The 23,446-nt window shown below is 41.6% G+C and overlaps 2 protein-coding genes and 3 non-coding genes across 9 annotated transcripts in view; all 5 read left to right on the top strand.

Moving 5' to 3' along the window:
* The first annotated feature begins 2,005 nt into the window (after positions 1-2,005).
* Positions 2,006-16,746, top strand: LOC134873823 (ubiquitin-associated protein 2-like). Of its 2 annotated transcripts, XM_063897702.1 has the most exons (29): positions 2,006-2,183; positions 3,553-3,690; positions 4,030-4,107; positions 4,230-4,340; positions 4,516-4,672; positions 4,879-4,956; positions 5,845-5,908; positions 6,147-6,223; positions 6,511-6,563; positions 6,820-6,884; positions 7,095-7,308; positions 7,404-7,659; positions 7,756-7,884; positions 8,331-8,467; positions 9,465-9,712; positions 9,868-10,102; positions 10,253-10,292; positions 10,502-10,622; positions 10,833-10,890; positions 11,078-11,291; positions 11,443-11,531; positions 11,924-11,974; positions 12,101-12,179; positions 12,522-12,704; positions 13,211-13,381; positions 14,167-14,271; positions 14,709-14,782; positions 15,081-15,275; positions 15,937-16,746. In XM_063897702.1, exons 2-29 carry the CDS (start codon positions 3,595-3,597, stop codon positions 16,030-16,032), a joined length of 3,474 nt encoding a protein of 1,157 aa, XP_063753772.1. In that variant the 5' UTR covers positions 2,006-2,183; positions 3,553-3,594; the 3' UTR covers positions 16,033-16,746. The 2 variants fall into 2 exon arrangements, with proteins under 2 accessions (XP_063753772.1, XP_063753773.1); XM_063897703.1 differs by lacking the exon at positions 14,167-14,271.
* On the top strand, positions 5,949-6,031 carry LOC134874303 (small nucleolar RNA SNORD121A). The gene has a single exon (XR_010167049.1). It is a non-coding gene; the product is annotated as a small nucleolar RNA SNORD121A (small nucleolar RNA).
* Positions 8,633-8,706, top strand: LOC134874296 (small nucleolar RNA SNORD121A). Its single transcript, XR_010167043.1, has one exon. It is a non-coding gene; the product is annotated as a small nucleolar RNA SNORD121A (small nucleolar RNA).
* LOC134874304 (small nucleolar RNA SNORD121A) lies at positions 12,283-12,356 on the top strand. The gene has a single exon (XR_010167051.1). It is a non-coding gene; the product is annotated as a small nucleolar RNA SNORD121A (small nucleolar RNA).
* Positions 16,747-21,391: 4,645 nt separating the features above from the next.
* The window catches only part of pcsk5b (proprotein convertase subtilisin/kexin type 5b), a 47,930-nt gene continuing 45,875 nt past the window's right edge, over positions 21,392-23,446 (top strand). For 3 of the 4 annotated variants that reach the window (XM_063897136.1, XM_063897137.1, XM_063897135.1), the window contains exon 1: positions 21,392-22,041. In XM_063897136.1, the coding sequence (XP_063753206.1) occupies positions 21,862-22,041 (180 nt within the window). In that variant the 5' untranslated portion in view covers positions 21,392-21,861. The remainder of the gene's footprint in view (positions 22,042-23,446) is intronic. The other variant, XM_063897133.1, reaches the window with a different exon arrangement.

Genomic DNA, 23,446 nt, shown 5'->3' with positions numbered 1-23,446 from the left:
CAAACAATGTATGTACAGGGATGCTGAAACATTTATCAATAATGTGGTTACATCAAGAGCAAATGTGAATACATGAAACGCCGTAATACATTTAGAATAAAAAACTACCCAGAGTAGGAGTCCCATATGATCGCTGTGCTTTTTGGACCTCGGTCTGCTGTTGCAATCCAGCGTCTGTCTTCACTCACACACACACTTGAGATGGGATTGCAGTGACCCTGAAATAATTGAGTATATAGGAGGTTATTTGAATCAACACCGAAACTTTCATGCCATTTAAAAAAGATTTCTGTAGCCATTTGAATTGCATTCAGATCCTTAGGAAGTATAAAAACCCCACTACCAAATCTGTTACAAATAGAGTCATACATTAAAAATGCTACTTAAGTAGAATAATGTAGTATTTATAAGGTGAATACTCAAATTAAAAGTATTTTACATTATATCATAAGATTTGTGTTGTTCATACATAAATGTGAAAGCAGGATTTTACTGATGTAGTGTAGAAACTAATTAATATGATTTCATTATGGATTCATATTGGTAAATAGTGAGAGCATTTGCAATAATATTAATTTGTAAAGTAAACAAGCTGTCAATAATTTTATTTAGGTTCAAATAAGACAATAATCTTCTCTACAAAATACTCCAATGCAATTCAGTAGACTCTTAAATGCACTGGAGTAAATCTAGATTGTGGCATTATATTGCTGATATTTACCTAGATTACTTAAACCACTGCCTTAATCTAAAGGACGCTGTCTCATCTCATTTTCATTACATACTCCATTAAGTTCTGAATTGTTGATTATTTTGTACCTGAAGAATGTGCTGGGAGTTGGAGGTGTGATTGTAGAGGACCCCAACATGAGCTCCAGCATAGAAGACCACCAGCTGGCCGTGGTCTTGCAGACTGAAGGCAGGCAAAGAAGGATTCATCCCAAATACCCATTCTAGGGACTGAATGAGGAGCAGAGGTAATTGTTATATTCTAGACTGAAAGTGCAGAGGGATACATATATGTATCCCTCTGCACTTTCAGTCTAGAATATAACAATATATACAATAGAAATATAGTTCACCTTTTGGATGGTATGCTTACCAATGCATGAGTTCCATTATGGTTAATCGTTTTTGGGAACAATGTGTCTCTTGTTGCAGTGTAGACCTGAGACTGCCTCTTGATCTCAGCATTTGTTTCTTGTCTTCTCAATTCTAAACTCTCTGTGAACTCTTCCTTATCCTCAGCACCTGACATGTTGACTAACCTCTTACTTGTTGAAGATTCATTTATCTTTTTACACAACTTCAGAGAACGTTTCCCATTCGCAATGTACTAAACAGAAAACACATAACGGGCTCTTATACAACCGCCTCATTCGTGTCGAAAGCATACACTTTTCATTTGTTTTTTAGCTGATCTTAAAAAACCCCAATCTCTATAGTTTAGTTAGCTCCTGAGATGCATTTCGTTGCCTGGTTACCGTAGAGACGTTAGGGAACGAAGGAATTGTTTCCTGCTATACCTTTCAGATTAAAAGCACGATAATGTTATAAAATAAAAAAAATACGTTAAAAATGTTAAATGCTATATACGATAATATAATAAAACTTCTGGTTAAAACATTTAAAAAAAACCCGTGTATAACAGACAATGGTGTAATTCCACATTGCGACCACTAGACGAAAATGTACACGGGGACTGTTATTACTTATTACAATTTTTACTTCCAGTGAATCTATTTATTAATTATTATAATGTTATGCCTTTATATAAATGTATTTATTAATAGTTTGTACATATGCTTCCCAATCCTCTCCTGACAACCACTGATTCAAGAAGTTAAAGCTTATTATAGATCCATAAGTCAAAGTCAAGCAGACAATAGATATTTCCGGCAAAGATTTTCAAAACAAAATGACTTAGTTTCATTTAGAGCGAAAGCAGGTTACGGTGATTACGTAACTCAACGCACACTCAAACGTATACTGGACTCGACACTGGAAACATTACAGCAACGCGCGCTTCCACTCAGGAACGAGCTCGCAAGGGCACGTTGTTGAACCACGTGATCATCTCCGTGGTTTATGGTTGGCAGTGTCGGCTTTTCCTCGTTGAACAACGGCGCGTTGGGTCACGTGACAGCATCTGCTGCTGCTGGCTGAGCGAAGCGTGTTAGCAGGTAAAATGAAGAATTGACATTTGTTGTTCTAAATGTTTCTTATTGTAAGCAGATTGAACGATGCAGCTATCCTATCGTACAACTTTTACATTCATTTATGGAAAACCAATCGGTCGAATCCGAGAAACCATTTGTCCTTTTCGGTGGTTACCTAACTAGCTAACTTACTAGCTAGCAAGCTAGCGTCGTATCCGTAGTGCTCATTGTATGCAGACGGGCCGTTCACATGCCGGGTCAGTTCGCTAGCGTAATCGCTGATATCCGCTGAAGTTTAACATGGACGGGTCACACGTTTCTTCGATATGTCCCCCCACACACACACACAGTATTACAATGCCAGTGTATAGTAGTATATAGCGGGCGTTCTAGATATTGATAACCTGTGTGTTCGTTTAATTTCGGTTGTTTGCTATTGCTAACTATAGCTACATGTAGCTTTGAGTGACTAACGTTAGCTTTGCTCTTGGTTAACACAATAGGGTACATCGTCGCACTTTGTTTATTATCCTTACGCGAGTCGATGTAGCTTCACGAACCTAATCACACTAGCCGAGTGGTTCATTCTTTATACAATAAACACTGATATATTGGCAGCCGTTGTTTGTTTTATATTTTAACCTTATAAATCGTGTGTGAATTGCACAAGGAACAAAGACGAGCGGTGAGGTAGGCTAAAGCTAGCCCGTGCTAACGCTAGTTGACAGAGCTAACGCTGATGTGAAAGTTAGCCAGTGCGGCTCATATTTCCAACGAGCTTCTCAAGACGTTCACTTTAATGCGGCTATGATTCAGTATGATCAGAGTCGGTGGACTTCATATGTTGTGTTAACAGGCGGACACGTTGTCAGTTGATAGCGTTAATATTACTAGCAAAAACAAGTCACTTTGTGATCTAACCAACGCTACTTGTATGCTTGTCATTTCCTTAGACACCAATCAGCGTGGCATAAAGCCCAGGATATTTTGTAGTAGGTTACTTATTACTTTGACTGAAATTCCGAATCTCTGTTTTAAATTATTTAGTGGATGAAACGTGTTATAATTCTTAATACCCTTAACATATGGTGGGTCATACTCGTTGTGTTTTTGTGTGGAAGACTGAGGGAGGGTTGTAAGTTGACACCCTGACAGTCCCCTCTTGACTGGCTAAATTTAACCCGGGTGGTGGGGGGCGACAGATGGGGTTATAGTCTTACATGGTATACTTGACAACAGTAAGTCTCAGTCTGCTCATAGTTAGTTTATTGTAATGTTGTTAAGACTTTTATTCAGTATTATTTTTCACAAAGATTTTTGTATAGCTATTTTACTAACTCACAAGCATACATCATTTAACTTTGCCTATGTCCCCTCTTTGTCTCTCCCCCAGATTTTTCTATTTTGTACATACATTGTTTTGTATATACTGTATATGATGACTTCAGTGGTCAGCAATCAAGCCCGAGGGCCTCGGGACCGAGCGCTGCCCACCACCACACAGACAACACAGCCACAGAAACAGATACAGGTGGGGGTTCACTGTTGTACATTCAGAGTTGCATTCAGGCCTCATCAATTCTCCTGTTTAAGTATTATTATTATTATTGCTAAATCTAACCAAAGGTTGCCTCAACCAATTGTATTAATTTGTTTTTAATAAAAAAAATGATAACCTATTGAATAAGTTGAGTGAATTCAAATTTTTGCGATCATCGTGAATATCCTCACATTAATGTCTTCAGAAAGAGTCTTTGCTTACCAGCAAGGTAGATAACGGAAAAAGTTAAAAGATAAAGGTATTATAAATTGCAAAAGAACAGAGTCTTCATGATGTATTGATCTAAACTGAAGTCTTTTTGTCTACCAGGCAACAGCAGAACAGATTCGCTTAGCCCAAGTGATTTACGACAAAAATGATGCTGACTTTGAAGACAAGGTTAAACAGGTAACAGTCTTCTGCATATTCTGCACAAATACAGTCATATTTTAACATTTGTGATCATTACAGCCCTCATTGCATCACTTGAGGATCTAACATAATAATGTTTCTGTTTTTCATACTCGAAGCTGATTGAGGTAACTGGGAAGACTCAAGATGAGTGCATGGTAGCCCTCCATGACTGCAACGAAGATGTAAACAGAGCCATCAATTTTATGCTGGAGAGCACCTCTGACCCAGTAAGAGTCTTATGTACACATTCGTAAACAATATTGATACTTTGTATTATGTTTGTCTTTGCATCGTGTGGCAATTCCTTTAGGTTTTGAATAATTCACGTATGAAAACTTTTAATCACAATATAAGTGTTTTTATTTATTTGGTAATTATTTTTCTCTGGTTTACTTCTGTCAGAGCTCCTGGGAGACAGTGGGGAAGAAGAGGAGCCTTGGGAAAGATGGACCCTCAGAGATAAAGGAGAGCAGAGAGAAAAGGGGAGGGGAGAGAGAGGCTAGTCGAGGACGTGGAGCGTCCAACAGGAGGGGCAGAGGCATCAGTCGAGGGCGTGAAGGTGAGTCCGTCTATGTATTTTGTAAATGCATGTTACCTTTCAGTTTGTTAAAATAATGTCCTCCCATTGATGCAACTTTCATTGACAACTGTTTATTTTCCCTGTTATGTTGCTTAAAGTATGCTTTGTGTAAGGATTTGTCAACTAACCTTCTCTCCCAGATTTCTCTTAATTTTTGTTTACCACTGTTCCTTGTTTGGTTCAAGGTCGGTTGGAAGAGAATGGATTTGAGGTGGCACCTGGAGAAAGAGGGGGAGACCGTGGGCGCAGAGGGCGTGGCAGAGGTGAGCCATACAGGAAATTTCCATTTTCCCGTTTGGTTGCCACGAAACCAAAAGCACACCATTTTAAGTATACAATTATGGAATATAGCTACAAGTACATTTTTCTGATGCTCTTGTCCGATAAATGTAAATTTGTTTTAGACACTGCAGGCTAGGAACTGAAATGGATTCTTTAAGAACCCTTTAATAACATCTCCCTTTTGTAAACAGCGATGATAAGATAGGGTTTTTTATGTTTTGATGATGTAGCTGGCAACACATCTATTTGTGTCTGCAGGCATTTAGAGTGTTGCAGCACTCGACATGTGTGGAATGTGCTCAGTCCCTGCAGCTGCTTGAGTGTGTGTTTGGTGAGGCGGGTTGTCGATAGATAAAGAGATTAGAGGTGGGGAAAGGGAGTAGGATCTAACTTGATTTGTTGGCATTTTGTGATAAAGAACGGTGAGGTCGGCCAAGGCCTGGTTCAGAGGAAGTTGGGTCAGGTTGCTTGTTGTGCTTAATAGTGGAGCTTAACATGTGTTCTTGTTACTTTCTTATTTAATCGATGTGAATGTTTTAACAGTTATTTTTAAATCTTCAATTCAAAATCATTTGAGTTACAAAACCCAATATTTCCCATAGGATGAATAAAGTTGAATGATTCTGAAGATGGAAATGCAGATCTTATGCATTGCCTCAATAGCTCATGTTTGTTTATTTTTATCCCACAGATTGGTGTGGTATCAATTTATCGCAGTTAACTATGCTATGCTTTCACTGTAGTTCAAACAAGGTATAAGAAAACTTGATATTGAAATAAACATAGACACATTACTGCAGGTATGCTAAGGCTTAACAAAGATCAATGATTACAGCTGAAGAGGTCATCTGGTTGATTTGTTTTTTCAGGGGCAGGGGTTCGCGGTAGAGGAAGAGCAGCTGGTGACAACAGGTTCTCCACCCAGGGAATGGGGTAAGAACATGCATCAATTGTAATCTTAAGCCAGAAGTAGCATGAGGAGGTGATGATGGTAATAACAAGCACATATCTTAAAATCAAATGTGTAGATGAATTAAGTTTCTGAACCTCCTCATTTATTAGCAACATCATACCAGATGGTATTCTCTGATTTTCCCTATCTTGGCTCGTCTGCCTTATCGGTTTCGTCACCTTTCTTGTTGTCGTTTTTTCCACTCTCCACTTCTTTCAGAACGTTCAATCCTGCTGACTATACGGCTAACTCTCGAGCTCGCCAGGAGGCATGGGATGGCAATGGCCCTGCCGAAGGTATAATACCAGAACCTAACATGTTTTGATGCCCTACACCCTCACAATGAACATTGTAAAACTCCCAAAGCAACCCCACAAAAAACCTGGGCGAGCAACAGAGAGGGATCCTTCTCCCAGGACACGTACATGTGTATAGGTTAAAAATCTCTGCCAGGGTGAATACAGTCTAAGTCTATAGCAATGCCAGGGATGGATGATGGTTGCTCAGAACATGCAATGAGTAAGTGAGACCCTGGCAATACTAACGTGGCTGATGTTCTGTTTCCTTTTCTTTGTTTTCTTAGGGACATGGGCTGGCCATGTTGAAGACTGGGCTTCAGAGGACTGGAATGAGGATGTAAGGCTGCATTTTATATATTATCTAACAGGGATTTGTATTTCTTGAGTTTGAGAACCTACACACAGTTGGTTCACTTGTCTTTTAAGTCTGCAATGGTCTGTTTAATGTCTAGTTTAAATTATGTCTAGTGATGCTTATGTCCTAAATAGTGTTTAACACTCAGAAATATTATCTAATGAACTTCATCAATATGGTTGTGGCTCCTCACCAGATATGCCTATATTAATCTGTGTTTCCATGTCCTTTTTTACAGTTGTCTGAGACCAAAGTATTCACTGCCTCTTCTCCTCCAGCAAACCACACCACACCTGGACAAAAGTAAGCCTTCCTGCCCAATTGTTTATTCAACATCACACACTTCAGAAAAACAAAGCTTTTTACACATCAAGCTTATTTTGGATTATAACTTTGTTTGATCGGTTTGGTTATCTGTTCCTTGTTGACCGACATTTAATTCCTTATTCTCCTCCTCTCTTCCTCTCTATTCCCCTCACTCTCTCTGCTCCCTTGTCCGTTGCTTCTCCTCAGTGCGGACCTCGCTGGCCTACTGCCTAATTCTGGAGTGGACTCTGACTTGGGGGCAATAGTTGATGGACCCTCAACTGAGGATTTGGGCCAAAGCCTGGTGTTTACCAATTCCCACCACAATGGCCGCACTGCAACACACAGCTACGCACACGCAACAGCCAACAGCTATGCCCATGCCGCCTCGGCTAGTACCACCTACGCACATGCAGCACTGGTACAGAAAGCCACACATATGCGCATTTACACTTGACGGCCCCAGAAACACATGTTCTCACACTTAAACACTTTTTGTTTCTCTCAACCTACCAGTCCTCTGTCCTGGGTTCCGGGTTTGGTTCCCTCAATGCGCCTAAGCCGACCCCTGCCTCTGATGTCAGGGCGTCAGAGCCGCTCAGTGGGCCTCGGCTTGGTCAGAGAGCTGGTCCGACGTTGGCAACCGGCAGCAACATCAGTGTTTCCAAAGATGCAGGGCCATCCCCGATACAGAACCCTGCTCCTGTCCCCTCTGCCTCTGTAGAAATCAAGACTCAGAGAGTGGAGAATGGCCCTATTACTGCCCAACACAGTAAGTCTACATTTCTCAGTGAATAAGAAAGAAATGTAACACAAGACGTACAGTGCACTGCAGTACAAAATATATTTGTACCTCTATTCTTTTCAGTGGCCATGAAGCTTCAACCGGAGCCATCAGCGGTGCTCAGCCAGCTGTCGCAGAGGCAACAGTCCTCCAACCTTCCCACCACAGAGCCTCACGGCATGTTACATGCTCCACAGGTCCCTACACCGCCAGGTAAGGCTGCGTGGCAGTTCCCTTTAGTGCCTTACTGTGCCATTAAAGGTAAAGTCTGCTAAGAACACCATGTGACATTGGAGCTGTCCCAATTATTTTCATCATATTAATAATGAGTAGATATATGATATAAGAAAGCAAAGATGAGCAACATTTTAAATGTACCTTTTGCCTTTGTAGACTATGAACACGTTGGACAGAAAAACTAAAAATCCCTTTAGCCTGCTATACAACTACGCTACTTCTTTTCCTATCTCTCTGGAAAAACAACTGCACATGTGGTTGATTAACTAGTAACTACTTAAATCAACCACAAATGCAGCTTAACCTTGGACCTTACTACCTGATATTGATGTATATACCACCAATCTGAACAATATCTGTGCATTATTTATGTTTATTGTTTAAAGTTCTGTGAGCTATAACGCATTGTTAATCTTCTTTAGGTCATGAGTCCTCAGTCTCTCTAATGAGAGATGGAGCTTCTCCAGGATTAAAGTATCCAGGCATGGAGCAGTCTGTCACAGAACCCCCTCAGCGGCAGCTAAAGACACAGAGGCGCAGAGTACCTCCTCCCTCAAAGGTAATCTCTCGTAAAATGTGAAAATTCTTATGACAAAGACTGCACTGAAACAATAACAAAGGACTGTTACTTGCAAGACATGGTAGAAGCTGAACATATTTTCAGTAATTGATCATCTCTCGCCAGTCTCCTGACATCTGTTAGTGCTTTTGTTTCCCTTTTTTCCTGGAGATAATGATGACGTTTACAAGCACATATCCTAATATTTTTATGTGGAAATAATCTACTGAATCTCCCATCCGTCTGCTAATGTTTTTATTTTATTTTTTATCCCAGTTCAGCAGATTGAGTTGAGCACAACAGATTAAACTAAGATTGGCGTTTTAGGGGAACTTGGGGATGTACATTTTCTTATTTGCTTTCTTCTTGCTGATTTATGTTGACTGTTAACTCTTTACTTCATACTCACAGATAATATCTTGTCAACATCACAAAGGGTGTAAATAAATATTCAGTCCATTTTCAGTATACCTTTCTCATACCGGCATTTGTTAGATGAAGCTGCTTGGCAATTTATACTGTAAGATTCAAGATAAGATAAGATTCAACTTTATTGTCATTGCACAGAGTACAAGTACTAGGACAACGAAATGCGGTCTCTGCATTTGACCCATCCTAGTGTTAGGAGCAGTGGGCTTCCATTATGTACGGCGCCCGGGGAGCAGTGTAGGTAACCAGTGTCTTGCTCAGGGACACCACGGTGGCACTAGGTCTTTCGGGGACTTGAACTGGTGACCTTCCAGTTCCCAGGCCAACCCCCTATGGACTTCTCCACCACCTGCCTCAATTTATACTGTAACACTTTCAATTGGTAGTTGACTTGAACTATTTTGACTGAACACGGCCACTAACAAGTAAACACGATCGTTTTTGAACTGAATATTGACCTTGCACGCAGTTAAACAACCGATGCTTTCATGTAGTAAAAAAACGCATTCCAAAGAAAGAACAGTTGTTAAAGGTCTCAACTATACTCAATTCTCTCCTATCTTTTCAGATCCCGTCATCGGCAGTAGAGATGCCAGGCTCCACTGATATCCCCGGGCTAAATGTTCAGTTTGGGGCTCTTGACTTTGGGTCTGAGGCTGGTAGTGGTGCAGTAGACATGGGACAGAAGGAGTCGGCCAGGGAACAAGCTCTGACTCAGGGCCAGGCTCCGGCAGCTCCAGTTGCCATGTCCGTCCCTACAGCTGTTCCCACGCAGCAGCAACAGAGCAGCCTGTTTTCCAAGCCAGGATCCATGAGGTGTGTGTAAGCTCTTTTGAATTGGTGCAAAGAGAAAAATATTTTTAGGTTTTAAATTAAATCAGTAATAATTTATCCCTCCTTTTACTGTTTTCACTTTCTCAATGTTGTTGTATATTCATCCATCTCTTCCCTTCTCTCGGTCCTCTGAACAGTGAACACATGAGCAGCTTACCCACCTTAGCTGTCTCAGATCCCAGTTTCCCATCACCATCCCTGGGTTTACCCAGTGCCACGCCCTCCCCCTCTATGGGTCTTCCCAGTGCGTCGGCTCCACCCTCTTCAGCCGCTCCTGCAGCCAGCCGGGTGGACAGCAGTGGTCCAAGGTCCCTGCCCCCTCATATGGGCTACTCTCAGAGCAAAGATGTCCCCTCAGCTGCTTCTCTCACAGTGAGGACAACCCTTTTCTTTATAAGTGCATAAGGAACTCTAATGATATTAGGATGTTAACCACTGCTAACGTCACTGTTATTTTATAGTCTGCCTAAAAATAGTTTTAAATCTCAATGAGAAAACTTTGATCATTTCCTCTTTTCATAGAATGGCTACAATGGCATGAAGACGCAGAGCATACAAGACAGTAAGTACACTCAGCAACTGGAGTGGCCAATCAAATCCAAAGATGAATATTGATTGCTAAATGCATCCGGTAGGAAATGGAAAGTGTCCTTTTAGTGAAAGTGGATGAGGTTTGATAAACACCAGAACATGCATACTTTTATTTTCTCTCACAATCAGCTTGTAACATCAACCAACAAAAACTGACATCAAACTATTTTTTTCCCACAGCTACGTCAGCATCCCGAACAGTGAAAACTGGCTCTCCCATTATGACGAGTGACAGTGGCCACCACATCCCTTCCCCTGCTGTTACCCCTTCGCACGCAACATCCATCCCCTCGCTCGGCAGGTACGACATGGTCATTTATATTGCACTTGAATTTATTTATTCCCACCCCCCTGGAGATAATGATGATGTTTACAAGCACATATCCTAATCATTTGATGTGGAAATACTTTACTGAATCTCCCATCCTTCTGCTAATGTTTCCTGTGTAAAACACTTTTGGCGCCCTATTGGATTTAAATCAGGCTTACTGAATCATTTTTCTCTCTCTAGTCATGTGACCAGTACTCACTCAACTGGATTGGCCCTTGCCACAAGCTCCTCCCTCACTGTAAGTGTTTGTTTATGCTTACACACACACAAAATATTACGCTAACATCACTCTGCAGTTGTGGCAATAAAAGGACATGGCATTTCTGCATAAAACATGGTCATTGTGCAGTTGGGATATTTGAATAAGGGACGTTATTTTAAGCTAATTCCCGCTCTCTCATTCTGCTCTTGTCCTGTGGCACCAGATGAATCATGAGGAGAGCAGCCACCTCCATGCCTTTTCAACGTCGTCGGCCAGCCAAGCTGTCCATTCCAGTCCCCCAGTTCCTATGGCTGTCAGCAGTTCAGTCTCCAATGGTCTGCACCTATCTGGAGCACCAGGACTTACTCCTAATGGCACAAACGCTGCGCTGTTAGCTGCAAGCAACCGCACGGCCCCCCTTCTCACCACCACCTCTGGTAAGTGCATAGGTCGCATCACCGTAACTCAGGAACTCATTAACAAAAGATTATTTGAAATTAAAATGGTTTTCTCTTCCCAATTTCTTGTGGAATCAGGCACGTTTGACATATTATTCAGTACACAAAAATCTGTGTTTGTCCTCTTCAGGTAAAGCTCCTCCCAACCTGGCACAGGGAGTACCACCTCTCCTGGCCAACCAGTACATCATGGGCCCGGGTGGGTTGCTCCCTTACCCGGTAACTATACACTTTCCTATTATCTTTTATGTACTTGTTAGTGTATTCATTAGTTCGCTAGTGAACCAAAGCTTTGATTACCAAAGGGATTTCAATGTAATATCCTACGGAAACTTTAGATTCTTCATTCTGTCAATCTTAAATGAAAGAGCCAAGCGTTTACCATTAGTATAGCAATGTTTACTTTATTCTATAGAGCTGGTGATTACTGTTTTTAGTCAGTTCTCATCAAACATGATATCTATGGCATGCACTGATTGAAGCGGAGTAGATGAACTAAAGCTGAGTTTGCAGGAATATGTGAGGTTTAGTAGATCCTCTCATAGATATGTATTGCTTGCATAGTATTTTATGATCACCAATTATACTTCCCATTATCTTTTTTTCGACAGCAAATCTATGGATACGAGGAGTTGCAAATGCTGCAGTCTCGCCTTCCTATGGTGAGTCTGGTTACCCTGCATATTCTAGTACTTCTCGAAATTCACCTAACTCCCAAAGAAATAATCTGATGTATTGGATGTCCCACCTTTTGGCATTTAAATGAATGTGTTTCTCTTCCTGCTCAGGATTATTATGGTGTTACATTCCCTGGTACTACGGCTGCTATGCCTGGAAGAGATAGCCTGGCCAATAATCCATATTCTGGTATGTCTATTTTTCTTTTGAACTGTAGCTTTAAATTGTAAGGTGTGAGACATTAGGACTGAAGATATGAGGTTACTTCTCACTGAACAATTCACTTTCTTTCCTGGAGATAATGATGACGTTTACAAGCACATATCCTAATCCTTTTATGTGGAAATAATCTACTGAATCTCCCATCCTTCTGCTAATGTTTTTATTTTATTTTAATCCCAGTTCAGCAGATTGAGTTCAGCACAACTTGGAAATGTACTTTTTCTTATTGTGTTGCTTCTTTGCTAATTTATGTTGACTGTCGCATAGATTATTTTTTCAACTTCCGTTTTTGTCTTCTTTACTGTCAAGGCGAGGCAACTAAGTTTGGCAGGAATGATTCTTCATCTCCAGCTCCCCCAACCAGCTTGTCATCGGCTGGGGTTCAGTCGCAGGCCCAGCAGGCTCCACAGGCAGGAGCACAGGGCCAGGGCCAGCAAACACAGAACCAGGCCTTCCTCAACCCCCCTCTGCCCCCTGGCTACGGATACACTGGTAAGTAATTGGGATGCCATTATGTGGGATATTTCCGACCTGTTAACTTATCTGACATAACACCATTCTTACAGGATTACACCGGACATTTTACACAAAATATATATTCCTCGATCACTGAGTTGATGCTTAGATTTCTGAATATGAATGGCTGGTCCAACTCTTGTAAGCCTCTGAACTTGGTCGGTTTCTCCCTGACATTGCTGCGCTGTGGTCTGGCTGACAACCCTGCATTCTCTGCACAGCATGGCTTTAAAAGTTGACATTTCTTAAATGTATAAGATTCCCTTTTTACCATTGGGTTTAAATCCAAAATGCTTTGACATTAATTCCTCTGCAATTCACCCATCTGCCAACTATCAAACTTGTCCAGTGTAATTGAAATCCAACTCCTACTCTTAAGTGATGCTATGCAGAGCAGACACTTCTGCTCTGGAGTAGCAGCGAGGGGCGGGGCTTAACAAAGGATTCTTGAGTGGTGGGAATTTATGATTTATTTTTTGCAGGTCTGCCGTACTACGCTGGTATGCCAGGTGTTCCCTCAGCTTTCCAGTACGGCCCCACCGTCTTTGTGCCTCCTGCCTCGGCCAAGCAACCTGCAATGGGCCTGGCCAACCCTTCCAATCAGTATCATCAACAGCATCAGCCCAGTTACGGACAGCATGCATATGGCGCAGGTAAGCCCAGGACCAAACAAGAAGGCTGTCTGTCACTGCACTGACTGGTGTTTTCTATCAGTCAGCAAAGCATCTTTCTTTTTCACTCAATAATGATACAATGTTTAAATTAAGGATTTTATCCACTAGTTTTTTTATTTGTATGTATCTTACTTGAGCCTGTGCTTTTCTATTTGAACTAAGACGGCACAGGTTTATCTTAAAATGTTACTACATACTATCCCAGTACCACAAACTGTCCCAGCCACTTGATGAGGAAAAGGTGGAACGTTTACTTGATGGACTTCACCAGTTGGAAAAGTTCCGGTGGTGATTGGTGCGTTATCTGGCCAATCACTTCTGTGTTTTGATGCTCACAAGTTACTGTCTTTTTAGAAGTTCAGAAGTTTGAGTGATGACTCTTTGTAATCCATAACGGGTGTTCAGAGACCTTGGAATTGATTAGGTGTGCACCGTGTAGAGGGAGAAAATACCATTTAATTTCCAACCCTTTATACACCTTGTGCTGCATGTGCGTGTGGAATCGGGCCTGTGTGTGTTTTTGGCTTGTGCTGCATGCATAGCTCAAACCCCCTGCTGAAGTTGGACACGGCTCAATATAGACACAGCTGCCATTTTAGTCAGGTTACCTTACTGCCTCTCTCTCCCCTGCCCCCCCTCTCTTTTCTGTGCCCATTATCTTTCCTCTTCTTCTCTTCACCTTATCTCTTTCTCTTCTCTCCCTATCTTTCCGTTGCTCGCTCTGCATCCTCTCTTCTTCTGTACTCCTGCTCCTCCTCCTTCAGCCTTTGATGACCTGTCTCAAGCCCACGGTGGGGATTACAGTAAGGGAGGGTACGGAGGCTCTGCCCAATCACAGGCCAAATCAACGGGCAGCGGCCCAGGGAAAGGTACATACACAACTCATGTGCGCACACTCTAACAGCCAGTCAATGTCAGCGGGCAAAAACGGATGTACTCACAATTGCAGATGATTTTACAGTCGAGAGTGTACTGCAGAGAGGTGTGTAGATGCACGCGTGTGTGTGACTGCACTTTGATGTGCATATAATTTGAAACAGGCAGAAGTGAGAAACATGCCTCTGCACCTCCTCACTTAATATGCTTCTTCCTACTGGCTGGCCCCCTCTTACTAACAGTGGAGATTGAAATTCAGTGTTTAATATTCAATGATCATCAGTGAAGTGACACAGTTGTACTTCTTTTCCCTTAACCCCCTCTACTTTCCACTCCTTGGTTTTCTTCCTCCCCACTTGTTGCTTTCCTACCTTCATTTCCATCTTTCCTTTTATCTCTTTCCTATTCCCTATTTTCGTTCTGCTCTCAGCACCAGGACTGTCAGGCTCCGGTACCGGTGGAGGTGTACCTGACATGGGAGGGTCAATCTACAGCAAAGCTCAGGTGAGTGTCTTCCGTGGTGTTGTATGCCGGTATGTAGCGCAAGCCGTCATGATTCTGCTTGTTGGATAATAGTCTTAAAATAACTCCTCAGTGACCCATTTGGTAAATCATTCTCTTCATTGAAGCTCGAAAATACTTCCACTTTATCCGCCCGTCATTTTGAATAACCAATTTACTTACATTTTATGTGAACTCTGGTTACAGTAGCTTGGTTTTTATGGAATGCTGAAACGGTGTTCATGCATATTTGTTGACCTGTGTCTGCAATTTTAACGTTTTATGTCTTGGTTCTCTTTAGTCATTTGACAAGCAGGGCTTCCACACGGGGACACCGCCTCCCTTCAGCCTGCCCTCTGCGCTGGGGGGAACGGGGCCCCTGAACCCCGGGGGTGCCCCTGGCTACGCCCCTGCTCCCTTCCTGCACATCCTGCCACCACACCAACAGCCCCACTCCCAGCAGCTGCTGCACCATCACCTCACACAAGATGGACAGGTAAACAGAAGTGTCATGCATCACATTCTGCCTACCACGGCTTTCACAACACAATCCAAAAGTGTTTTGGATATGGCTGTTGTCAACTGTCTTAGACCTTGACATTTGCTTAGTTAGGCAACTTAACAAGACTGCTCCTGTGCATTATTGGAATTCTTCACTTACAAAATGACAATTTCTAAGTCAACTTCTCACCTCATGTTGCCATCGTCATATTTCCTTTTCCTTGCGTAACTCAACAGTATAAAAGATTCCAAAATGATGTAAACTCTTGCGGCATTGAAGTAAATTGGGGCTTTGTTAAATGATAGCAAAACATTTAAATCCTTGCTTGGTTTTGTTTCTAAATTTAACTTTTGTGGTAGAATTATTCTTTAAAATGACATGCCGTAGTATTTCCAACGTAATAGGCCAGGACGGTTTGAAGTTAAGTCAGGCACTCTAAATGCTCTAGTCTGAGCCGTCAGTAGCATCGGGACCAATCCTTGATCTATAGATTACTGTGGGTCGTTTTTGTGATGTCTGAGTCCGTTCAGGGTTTCCTGAAAATATTCCTGAAGCTGGAAAGGCTTGTTTTCTACATATGAAATAAATATAATGTAATAAACCTGTTGCACTGTTTTCAACATTTTTGACTGAATGGCTCGTTTCTCCCCCACAGGGTGGTCCTGGTCAGCGCAATCAGTCCAGCAGCATGCAACAGAAATCCCAAGGCAGCAAGTCCAGCTATGGCAGCTCCCCCTACTGGGCCAACTGAGGAATGCTTTCCACCCCCCTCCCCGAAAAGGATGTGTGTGTGTGTGCGTGTGTAAAGCTTAAACAGAAAACAGAGACACACTACCTTCACAATGAGCAACCTTGGGCCTCCTCGTCCCGCTCCCCCCACCTCCACAAGTCCTCATAAGTCTTTTGGATTCTCTCTTCCCCCCCTTTTCAAAATTGGTTGTACATGTAAGATATTTATGTATGTATTTATATATATATACTGTATATGTAATAGTAGAACATGAAATGTGGTTGCTGCATTTTATTTTTGAAGGACTTTTTGTTTACTTTTTTCAAAACTGCAGGAAAATGTTACATTAAGACAGAATCAGATAGTAATTACGATGGTGAAGAGAAATGATCTAAAACTTCCTGTAAGAAAACAGAAAAAGAAAGAAGAGAGAGCTATAGCACTGATTGCGTATGAGGACATTTGGGGTGGGGTTTATAATAACTAACTGCATCTGTCGTCTTTTTTTCTTTTTTATACATAACTTCCTGAATGACCAGGCTCATCCCACAAACTTAATTTTGTAGCGTCCGGTCTTTCCCCTCCTGCCTCTCTTCCTCCGTTTTCGAAGGCTGCCTATTCCCCTTGTGTCAGCTCCCTCCCTTTAAAGACAGACCTGCCCATCTAAATTTTATATTTGTATTTAATTTTAACCCTTTTTTTTCCCTCGAAATAAAAGTTCTAAGCAGTTGGAAATCTGACTTCTGAGTCTTTTGTGTATGTTGTGCATGGTAATTGTTTTCACATTCTTAGTTCAGGCACATGTTTTGTGATTCAACTATGTAATGCCAAAGATTGCAGATGTCAGAAACTTTCTGGCCACTAGATTTACAGTTTGAGGAAGAAACAAAGAAAAGGTACCCTGAAGACGTCATCCAAATTGCTGTGTTGTATGAATATAATTGCAGGAGACTTACTACAGGTGCCTGTTATATACAGCTAATTTTTTCATCTCAAATTACTTTGAATTTTTAAATTTTTATTTGACAATCACTGCTTTAAATGGGATCTTTAAAATCTTCACAATCAGTGACAGTATTTTTATATCATAATTTGTAAACAAAATGTATATTGAATTTGAACCAAATATTGAACAACATTTTGAGTAACACGTCATTGGGATATCCCGCCTGTGACTTCTCAATTTTGCTTCACAAACGTTTAAAAGATTATATGCATCATTACCATGCCGACATGATAATGATGTGATCCCTGATTTAGTCAGCCGACCCTTGCATAGGTTGAGTGAGCACTTCAGATTATCACATAAAACCTGTTAAAAGAAAGCAACAGTTGTATGGTTACCTAATATATGTAATAAAAATCAGCTTATAAAATCATCCTTGGGGTTTATAGTAGATGGAGTCTCATCACCAGGCATTATAAGCAAACAAACGTTATATATTACACAAATGATCACGCATGTCGATCGATTTTATTTGCATTGCTGTTTCTCCTCAGTTAACTAATAACATGTTGTTTTTTTACATTGAGAACTGGTGAGAGGTTCTGCTGTAAATGTTCAGAGTGGTGTAAAATGCTGAGGGAGCTAGTTAGGTTGTTTGATCCAATGGCAAATGAGCATTTTCTGTGATCAGCTTGCCTTAAGGTTCTCTGTAATAGTCTTTTAAGCCCTTTGGCCATATGGTCACCCAGCTGGTGTGAGACGTAGGTGGCTCTATCATATGAAACCTGCATATTATATGATGGTATTAATAAAAACTTTGTACAAAACCAAAGGAACGAACATCAAACAGTTTTAACTCAATATTCAGAATTCATTTGTCCTTGGCTCTGTACTTGCAGTTTAAAATAATTAAATATGAAAAGAAACAAGACAACTGGACAATATAATTGCGCTTTTAAACTACAGTAATTAACCAAAATTACATTGTCTTAGATGTGAAGTATGCAGACATGCAAAACAAATGTCAAAGAAAATGGTACACAAGACAAACTGGGTATCAACGTGTTTTTGACCTAGCCCCATTTGCTTCTTTAGAGGTGTAGTAGCGCAGGAGGTAGGAGGATACAGTTTTGTCAAAGATAATTCTTTCAGAAACAGATAGAGGGTAAACCTTTTCCACCTGTAAAACTGTCAAATGTTATGAATACGACAATATTTATAGGATTTAACTGTTAATTCATATTTGTAATTCCATTAATTACCACTAGATGGCAATATATAGCTATGTCTCATGAAGACAATTGCCGGTTCCATACCATACACAGGAATCTTTTACCGAAACAGGAAACCAGACCAGGTGGGACACAGATCCAAGGTACATATAAAATAAATAATTGTATTTGAAAGATTATTTATAGTGCATAACATTGCCCTCTGTGCTGAGTAAATGCACAGTTTTAAGTCACATTTAGTACACAAGAAGATGGAATAAAGTAAAAAAGTAATTGTCAATAATACGCAAATTAAAGAAACACATGTCAAATAATTAATGTTATGTGTTGGCATCTGTGTGACAATGCCTGAACTTAAGATAGTCAAACTTGAAAAACTCTTTTTACATTATTTTACTTTTTTAAACTGTTTTATTGATTACCCATTACTATACAGAATGACTCCATTGGAGATAAGAAATCACATTCCTCCAGGATGCAGGAGACCCAACTTTCATTGCTATAACACTCTCGCTCTGTCTATCTCATCTCTCTACAGAATGTATAGTCGGTGTGTTCCCCTAGAAAAGTCTAACTCACACTGGTATGTGTCTGACAAAGGAGAGGGCGAAGAGAAGAAGAAGGGAATGGTGGTGATTGGAGGGTGAGATGCCGAGCAAAGACGATGGAAAGTGGGTGACTGGCAGGTGCTATTGTGGCCTAAGTGCAGGGGCCTACAGCTACAAGGTCAAAGGTCAAAGTGAAGTTAAAAGGTCAACCTGAACTCACAGGAAGCCCACCCAGTAAGAGATACAGATAAGGGGGGGGGGGGGGGTCATAGAGAGCAACTAGCTTGAGGCCATAACTGAAGGAACTGAAAGGTACATGAAGTATGAGTGAAATCAAGATTCAGCCTTGGTAAAACGAAAGAAAACACTCGGAAAGAAACACAGGCTTTAGTAAATGGATCCAGATTTATTAAAAAAATACAAAAAGTAAAAAAAGATAAACAATCAAAGCAAGAATCGTCAAGCAAAGGCCTAGCCCTAAATGTAGAGACATTAGAGAATGATTGGAGAAGCAGTGGTTGATAAGATGCCCCTGAATGCAAGATGGGCACACGCTTGATAACGCCCCTGTATTGATGGGATGAGAAAATCACGTGGGAGGTTCTCCTTTAAAAATGTTTGGCTTGGTACTGAATGAACAAATTAGCTGTGTCCTTGGTGAATAAAGCTTCCTGGCTGCTGTTCCCAATTGGAGCCTTCCATTGTGTTGTATCATGGGGGTTGTGTGAGGGTTTTTTTTAAAGTTGTGTTGGGCATAAACACGCGATGCACTCTGTTTCTTCATTGAAGAGGCGCAGGAATGCACACAGGAATGCCCCTCAGACTGTTTGTTGACACTCATGACCAATCCGCTCTCACATGTTGACAAAGACGTTTTGTTGGGGTTCACTCGGTTCAATCCCTGGAGAAACCCGGGGAGCTGTGAGGCTGTCACACAGGATATCGCGACATTTTGGACCTGAATGGAAATTGGGGGCCCTGGTTCTCAAGGTGGCCTCGTGACCTGGGTACTTGATTTAGACACTCAAATTAATTTCTTCCGTGTTTCGTCTCCTCCCTTTATTTTCTTTAAATTTCAAGCCCCTCCATCTGCCTGAATGGAAAATGATCACTGGGTGTTTTTTTTCCTTATTATTCTCTTTCATCTTCATCCGGGGGACCATGAGATGTTCTTGTCCCCCTGTGTTGTGAGATGTGACAGCAGGGTCCATTCAGTGAGAAATTGGCTGCAATTAGTGCAATTATGCTGATTTTCACTTGTGTCCCATGAAGAACAGACTTTTCGCTGTGCACAGAGACATCCCCGGGAAACTGCTGCAAAACAAAAACCCATCAATCAACAAAGGCCTTGAATGAAAGGCTCAACACGGATAATACCAGGCACATTCCATAATGACAGCGTTTAGTCAGCTGTGACCTGTGCTGCGATGTGGGGCATGACATCTAGAGCTTCATCGATCAGGGGGAATATGCAATAAAGTTGGTATAAAAGGTCAAAGGGCCTGCAGGGCATTGGTGGGCATGTAACCCAGACATACATAAATATCCCTGAGGTTGTTTACAGGATGACAGAGGTAAACACATCGGAAATCAGCTCATGCCCAGTGATTTAGCTAACTCAATCTTTTTCACCCACCCATTCTTCTCCAAGATACATTGAAAGCTATTCATCAGCCATAAATATGACAGTCACAACAAAAAAAATGATTGAAAATGTAAAAAGTGTTGGCTGAAATTGAAAAAGTGTTGGCCAATATCATGTTCTTTTTAATTAATTAATTATTTTTTTCTTTGGCTGTTTCCCATTGGGTAATGATTGAGGTGGAGGTCATGGTTAACCTAACTTTACATCACTATATCAATAATGCCCAGGAGACAAACAAGGCTTGCTTTCAACAGCAGATCTTAAGGTGTTGGACAGGGAGCTGTATCCAAACACAATGCATCCACTTGTTAACAGAGGGACATTTTAGGTGAATAATTCACTTTTTTTGCCGTGCAGCAGATTGTTTCACTAGCAAACAACCTAATATTTTAGTCACTCACTGAAATCGTTAGAACACCACCTTGCTGCTGCAATCTTGCTACTAAAAAAAGAAGTCTTTAAAGTAACGCTTTTAAAAAACTGTCACTGGTTTTGCTTCGTTGTCTACAAACAAAAAATAAAGACTACATCACATGTCTGTTATGCTATTTGTACTTTCTTCATTTCTATCTGATTTATGGGAATGTATGACCTGGTTTATAGGGTCAGCGCAGGGTCAGGGTAACAGGGTCAGGTTTATGGTTACTCTGTAGGAATGCACCACAAAATTAACTAATTATAGCAGTTGTGATGTAAATGCATTCTTGATATGGCAGTAGCCCTTTGATGAGCACTGCCACTGTTTATATTTGTGATTTTAATTTAGGCAATCAATATGAATAATCATTCTTAAATGTACTTTTAGACAGTTTTTAGTAAATTATTCTTAATTTAACCAGGAGGCTCTCCTGGAGAAAGCACTTGAAGCTGGTCCCGATGTGGCTCCCTGGCCCCCAGTTTGACCCCCCTGTCTGTGTCTGGCTGGCGGCGGAGTGTCTTTAAGACCCAGCGGAGCTCGGCAGGGAAACCCCGCGGCTTCAGTTGTTTCTACTCTCCGAATTGTCAGCTAGTTATTTGTGGGGAGGCGCTGTAGCCATTTCGCCACATGAAAGCCCGATGAGCTGAACGACCAACATCCGAGTTGTTCGTGGAGAAGAGAAATCAGCTTTGAGGAGCTCCGCGCGCACACACACGTACACGAACTCACGCGCAAAGACGCACGGCGCGCAGACACGTCCACTTCTTCCTCCTCCTCCGCCGTGGAAAAAAGACAGCAAGAGAGGAACAGAGAGAGGGCACACGAAACGCAAACTTCCAACTCTCCCATGTGGAAAGCAGAGGTTTGAGGATAAGGTATATTTTTCCTCCTTGGGGCTCCGTTCCTCCCCCCTCTCTCTCTCTTCCTCTCTCTTTAAACGTATTTGCCCGGACAGTGGTGTTTCTATGAGACTCTTGCTCGGCGAGAAGAGAAGTTTGGTTGTTCGCCTGGTCGGCTGAGGAGGAGGAGAAGGACAAGAGTCGGGTTAAAGTCGGGGAAAGATGGTCCGAAACGCCGCTTGTAGAAGAAGCGTGCTGTGCATCCTGGCGCTCAGTCTCAGCTTTGCGTGTTCACCATGCAATGCTCGGATTTACACCAACCACTGGGCGGTCAGGATAGCCGGTGGACCCGATATGGCCGAGTGGATAGCGGATAAATACGGCTATAGGAACATGGGACAGGTAAGTCGTCTGATGCTCCATCAAAAGTTGCCTCTTATTTTTATGTCTGTGTCGTTTCTTGTTTTTGACTACTATGATGCTTGTTATTACTTTAGCAGTAGACAAGCAATACGAAGTCAGACGTCAGTGGTCTGAAGTCCAAACATGAACCATAGACCTTCTCTAACTCAGTCTGTCTTTCTGTAGCTGTCTGTCCCTCAGACAAGGAGAGAGAACCTGCAGGAACAAATCAAGAGGGGCAGGATGGCACAACAGGTGCCTCCTCACTGTTTCTGCGGATCATGTTCAGCCACAGGGAGTTCACTACCAGCCTCACAGCCACAGCAGTCTCATGTGCTCGGTCCTTTTGACAAACAAGTGAGACTGCTGTTTGGTTTGCGGTCTGGGTATTGACATTAAAAGGACCACAGTCAAACCGAGCCTCATCTTGGTCCTTTTTAAACACTAAAATTGTAGTTTCCCATACTCTCCAGGAATGTTTTATTTAAAAATAAATTTAAAAAACGCACCTGCTTTACTTGGAAACATTAACTATTTATCTAAAAAACATGCCAATGTTTTACATTGCATGGAGGAGGAGATGATCCTCAGAGCGTTCAATTATCCATGTGAGCCCACAGTCAGCTGCTAATAATCAGCACTTTTGAGCTTTGACTTCAGGATGATTTTTTAAGGAAATGCTCACATACTTTTTGTCCGTACAAAAAAAAAAGACATTTGATTTGTTTTGTTTTTGTTGTTGATTGTTGATGTGTTTCTTAATTAATGATAAACTGCGACCAGCTGAAAATATTGAAAATAAGCTTGTCATCTATTGGTAGCAGTATTTTACACTATTGTTTTTAATTTCAAAGCACCTGTGCATCAATAGTGTAACAATTCCGACCTGACCTTCAAGGCCAAATGTACGTGAAGTCTTGCATGAATTCCAACCCCAGTTGTGAAAACAGGTAGAAGAGGGAAACACTGCGATTTGTCTGTCTTTCTTCACATTGTGTCATTTTATTATCCAACAGAGTGCAAAGGTCCAGGAGGAAAGGTTTTAATGGTCACTTTGTTTTGGCAAAGTTTGAAAAAGAATCCGGTGTCCCTTTTGTAATGAAAAAGAAATGCACCACACAAACATGGACCCCACACATACTTCAGAGTATCGTGACCAAAATACGTGGGCAGTTCATGCCTGCACTTGCCGTCCCGAAGACAGCGTGGAACAGAGGGGGGCATTCTGACAGGTTGTTGTGGGGTAGCCTAGTCAACAGCTATTGAACCCCCCTTTCCTCTTCGCCTTATCCAGCCCGCCCACCCACTATACTCCCCAGAGAGCAGGCCTTAATGGCCTCGTTTATCCCTCTCTTTGACGGGAACTAATGTGCGGAGTCCTCCCCCCTTTCCATACCAGCCCCCA

Source organism: Eleginops maclovinus, chromosome 12 (genome assembly GCF_036324505.1).
Source record: "Eleginops maclovinus isolate JMC-PN-2008 ecotype Puerto Natales chromosome 12, JC_Emac_rtc_rv5, whole genome shotgun sequence".
NCBI lineage: Eukaryota > Metazoa > Chordata > Actinopteri > Perciformes > Eleginopidae > Eleginops > Eleginops maclovinus.
The sequence above is the reverse complement of the archived record's forward strand: the minus strand, read 5'-3'. Positions and strand labels throughout refer to the sequence as shown.

Excerpts from the sequence above, each read along its gene's own strand:
- LOC134873823 (XM_063897702.1), top strand. The coding sequence starts at position 3,595 with ATGATGACTTCAGTGGTCAGCAATCAAGCCCGAGGGCCTCGGGACCGA. Across the intron at positions 4,108-4,229 it reads TTGAAGACAAGGTTAAACAG|CTGATTGAGGTAACTGGGAA; the intron begins GTAACAGTCTTC and ends TCATACTCGAAG. Across the intron at positions 13,382-14,166 it reads ACAGCATGCATATGGCGCAG|CCTTTGATGACCTGTCTCAA; the intron begins GTAAGCCCAGGA and ends CTCCTCCTTCAG.